We start from the raw sequence: 5,176 nt of genomic DNA, 5'->3' as shown, positions 1-5,176 counted from the left end.
CATATTGGTTTCAGGGTATACATTTATGCGGTTGGATGGGCAAATCGATCGCGTGCTCTGATGTCTGCTTTGATTTCAGGCTAAGGGCGCATAGAATAGTTTCTGATGATAGAACCACTGCTATGCCGATAACCCCTAAGGTTGGCCTAAGGTCACGATGCAGCAGGAAGTAAAAATCATAGTTCAGACCAAGTAACCACGCACGATGACAGGACTAGTACCAGTAAGGCATGATTTAATAGTCTATAATTGAATTATAGAACAGAGGTGCTTGAAAATACTACGACCTTCAAGTCCTATGATCAATAACTATCTGAAATGACTGACTAAAGTACAACGAGTTGCAAGTCCAGAATGGATCTTGATGATGAATTAAAAACTTCCACAACCATCAGGCACAATGAGCCTTCCTGGGGTCTCAAAGACCAAATCCGTCCATATGGGCCTCAAAGGCCAATTCTACTTAAATAAGGACGTTGGTACATTGGATGTTAACCAGGCCCTGAAAGTCAATTAGTAATTGTTCGGCCGGGATGATGAGCTAGAGTACTTACATGCTGGTCGCCTGTGCAGCACGCGGCCTGGTTGCCAGCGCAAGCTTGGCTGAGTGGGACAGCGACGCCGACTATTTGCCCGTCAGTTCTGTTAAAATGTGACTGGGATACCAAGACTTACCAATTGGGATGGTGAGAGGGTTGCAGTTGCCACCCAGAACGCCATTAAGAACGCCTCCGAGTCCGAGGAGGCCACCAGCGCCAACGCTGGTAGACTTGGTGTTGCAGCATGAGATGACTTGATTTTTACCGCACTGTGCGTTGCCTTTGGGTCCAACAGTTGGGCTACCAATCGATGGTAAGGCTGCGGCCCCAAGGGCAAAGAAGAGAACAGCGAAGGTGGTTGGGACTTGCATTTTGAAAGTTGTTTGTGTGAGACGATTGTATATCGGGAAGACGAGTAGTAGAATATGGATGGAAGTGTTTGAAGGAAGTGTTGATTGCGAATGCTTTGATGATGATGAAAAAAAAATATCAGGTGGGAATTACTTGGGCTTTATAGTCCTTGAGCAGTCCTAATTCTCTCCTGAGTAAGGTCACCGCTATACGGAGGCTAGCGATGCTGGTCGTCAATAACCAGCCATCGTCAAAAACACCTTCAAAACTAGAAGTGATATTCATTTAATGCTTGTTTGCTAAGTATTTATTGGAACATGTCTAGCAACGGCATGAAGCGTTATGAAAAGCAGATATTACGCTAATTGAGTTTCCTTTGAGACCGAACATACCATTTATGTGGAGCAGTCAGGTTTCCGATTCAGCTGCTCCACTAGTTTGGTATAGTATGCTCTCTATCACAGTCTTTCATATGGATGTGGCGCCGGCATAGGCATCGGGGACAAGATCAACTTCCCGTTCTTACAGATGAACGGGAAGATGATCTTGGCAGCTGAAAAAGCCTCGATGGATTAGCGACCGATCTACATACATACAACATTACCATTAAACTAGACTGAAGAGGCATGAAAGCAGATTCAGAGAAGGCATTTTATGAAAGATGAGAATGAACCTGCGAATCTGTGCAAATTATACCAAATGATCAGTCACGCGCCTCCAAATGCGGCGGGAGACTACCAGGTCGCCATGCAAGAAGTAAAGATAAATCACGGCACATAACGCTGGACCATGACTCTTAATTTCTAGGAGTAGTAGTAGTAGTGTTATATTTTATTTTCCATTTTTTTGCATCTTCAGGCAAGCTACTTTTATTTCGATTAATAATACATGACATCGAAAAGTTTCCTCGTCTGCCCTTCCCGAGCTAATCCTGTAGTTTTCCTCAACTAGATCAAATGCTATCAGGTCACCACCTTTCGGATATATATTGGATGGAGAGAATCGATCATTCTTCAACAAGGGATGAAGTGAGATGAAGATCCCCATATCTGGCGCTCCAAGCGTATTTCTAGAACTATCAGCACAAACTCTGAATAATAAATTCCAGACTGACATTATCAAATAGCGATGTTGGTGATGATGTAGGCGCCGTGGACACAATGCCTTCTTCGCTGGCAGAGCGATAAGTCCACTCACTTGTCTCTTGGAGCCACCGCTGGTGCCACTCCTTTTTCAGCGGTCTTACTCTGGACTTAACTGCATTGTATGACCGATGGTGATGCTTTGGTTTTCCTTCGTTGAAGAGGTTTTGGAGATATGACACTGGCTTTATCGGATGTGATCTGAACAGCCTTTTCAATTGTAGTTTCTCGCTCTCTTCCCATTTCACTCGCCGGCCAGACATTGTCAAAAGATGAGCTGTGCAGACAGATTCTTGGATATCTTGGATAAAATTCATATACATATAAAACTGGATGGGGGCGGAGCATGCAGATGATTTATCATCAGTAGGATTTGCTCGTTCATATATCACGGAGGCGGATCTATGTCATAGATTGAGACTCGCCGTCCCCAAAGGAAAGACACTGTGCGATGCTTTTCGCACAGCCCCTTGGACAAATACTTCAAGACAAGAGGAAGATGCGAGTGGTGAGCAGAAGAATGAAAAGGCGGTGCCTGTAGCAATATTGTAGATCTGAATAGTGTCCATAATGGATGATCGCGACAAGACTCTCAATGGATCGCACAACCACTCTGTATCAAATAGTGCGTGCTAATATATGCATAGACGATTTACACTAGTTACTTCCCAAATTTGAAAATCCATGCAAGTTCATCTCGAATATGGTGCAGATCAAGTATTCGAAATATATGGTATTAAAGTCGGTTTCGGATTGCATGCTAGCGACAGAAAATTTGGAACATGGGCTCCTACTATGTAATATCGGAGATGACGTGTTCTGGCATTAGGATGAAGTATGGTTTGATGATTGGAAGGTTGGACGGGCTGAAGGCAGACACGAGTCAGACTGGCTTGGTGAAGACGGGAAAATGTATCGCAAAATGACAAGAGGATTTGTTTAACGATTTATTTTGCGGGGTTGGAGAGTGACGAGAATGATCGACTTGTGCACATCCAATTCCATAGGCCCTAAAGGCAATTTCTACTTACACTAGGGACGATCCCGCGATCCCGCGCCCAAAAAAGACCCAGTGGTGCGTAAAAACAGTAGCTGCAACTAGGGTCTAGAGTGGTCGGGCGGAAACAGTCCCTGCTTAGTGTTGAGTCTAGTTTCACAAGACTGGAACTTAAACTTCGGCTATGCACTGCACATCCCCTAGGCCCACCTATGCGCACTAACGAGGGTCTGTTTGAAGTGTGATGCAGGGGTAGGGTCGCATTTATGATTTGGTGCCTTGGCCGGGGTGGAACATCGTTGATGAATGTGAGATATGATGTAAGATATGACAGTAAATAAGACACCGCTTCTCCATAGAAGTGCCCGTGCCTGGCGGTTGGGACGGCGGCTCGGAGGGGTATTGCCTATTTAGTTACAATGGTAGGTTAAGCTAGACATGCCTAGCTTTTTTACGATTCATTGCAAGCCACGGTGGGTAACATCGAATTCATGAACAGAGCTCCCTGGGCGCCCATGCACCGACATGCAACGACAAATGTCCCTGTTCCTGTTTAGTGATAATCAGTTTTGACCCTCGAACAAATGCAAGTCTACCCTTGAATGATGGCCCTGCCTGCCCCTGGTGAGGGTTCTGACTCTTGGTTTTCGAATCAGCTTGAAGTAGTCTCATTTCTCCGCTCGTGGAGGCCACCACGATTCTTCAACCTGTATCGCTGTATATTGCAGGCTTGTCTGAATGCAATGGTGTAATAGTGCCATTCAGTGCTTGATTCTGGGGCACGGTAGTGAACGGACAAATAACAAGTCTAACTGATTTGCGGTTCCATAAAATTATGTTTAACTTAACACGGCAAACGTGACCCTATATTGCCGATCTTGGGCTAAATCTCGGCTCTAGAGATGCAGTATCATCCCAGTCCTAGATGGCCTAAAGTGAGGCAGAGACAATAGTGTAAGGACACAGGGCACCGTATCACGAGAAGTTGCATATGGGAGTGCGAGTCGGATAGAAGTCGGTGCAATCCTATAGGTCTACTACGAAGGATACAAAAAAGATGAAGGTGTAACCCTGTATGGCTGTTCCCTTAAAATACCCGAAACCGCTCCGACTCAGCTAGCTCCCTGTTTGCCTAAGGCTTCCTTACGTTATGTGCCTAAGGCTGTCAGTCGCGACTGACCCGTAACGGCCCCGAGTCTCGATGGCGCCACGTGACGGTAAGGAGGCATCCTTACAAATAGCACCTACGTAACCTAAGGGGCCCACTGTGATTAAAAATAATTTCCAAATGATTTAACATCCCGTTGATCTAACATCCCGTCCTAAGTTTACTAATCGGCCATGTCGTCATATGGCAAGTCGTCAGTCACTGCTCTAGGGATGGACGGAGTCAAACTTTCCCATCGCAGGCGATGTCTGTACTCGTCATGCCTGCGCTTCGGGGAGGTGACGGGCTAGGAGGGAGCCGCATCCTTGTATTGAAACGTTTATCTAACGTTCAGTAGGCCCTTAAGATTGTACATACATAATTCATTTAAACAATAACCTAAGGTATTAGCTCATCTATGTTGATTACTATAGTCTAAACTTTATAAATATGTAATAAATAGGTGCTTAGAAATACATTTTATACATTTATATAATTAGTTAGAATAATTATATTAAAAAAATATATGCTATATATAGCTAGTTATAAAATAGAAATGTAAAATATAATAGATAGGTTTTAATAGTCTATCTATAACGTAGGTCGTGGGGTAAAGTCGGTAGTAGGGTTGGCTACCCTATGAAAACCACCACTATATTAAAAAAATCGAAATTATTCAATTACTATAGTGCTAATTCATCTAAATCGCTATCATGTAGCCCCTCTTCACTCTCTTCATCTATTTCCTCAATTGTAGCCTCATTTATAGGTCGTGGCGTTGTTCTAGGCCTCTGTGAAGCTGTGGCTGTTGCTGCTTCTACTTCTACAACTTACGACTAGAGTTCCTCTATAGAAATGTGGAATTGACCCTTTAAAACTGCTCTCTTACCCTTATTGTGTACTCTACGCTTCTAAATAATTGAGCGTAAGTTATCACACTCTCTTTTTTAAAGGGTGTTACGTGTATTAAGGCATTCTAACTCATCTACTAACTTATTAA

The 5,176-nt window shown here is 43.9% G+C and overlaps 1 protein-coding gene across 1 annotated transcript; it reads right to left on the bottom strand.

Annotated features, from left to right (window-relative positions):
* Window positions 1-207: 207 nt before the first annotated feature.
* Window positions 208-1,007, bottom strand: VE01_10702 (uncharacterized protein). The gene is made up of 3 exons (XM_018280094.2): window positions 676-1,007; window positions 555-625; window positions 208-502 (listed from the first exon to the last, which is right to left on the bottom strand). Exons 1-3 carry the CDS (start codon window positions 908-910, stop codon window positions 464-466), a joined length of 345 nt encoding a protein of 114 aa, XP_018125043.1. The 5' UTR covers window positions 911-1,007; the 3' UTR covers window positions 208-463.
* Window positions 1,008-5,176: the final 4,169 nt, after the last annotated feature.

Source organism: Pseudogymnoascus verrucosus (assembly GCF_001662655.1).
Source record: "Pseudogymnoascus verrucosus strain UAMH 10579 unplaced genomic scaffold scaffold_109, whole genome shotgun sequence".
Lineage (NCBI taxonomy): Eukaryota > Fungi > Ascomycota > Leotiomycetes > Thelebolales > Thelebolaceae > Pseudogymnoascus > Pseudogymnoascus verrucosus.
Note: the sequence above shows the minus strand (reverse complement) of the source record. Positions and strands in the feature narration are given on the sequence as shown.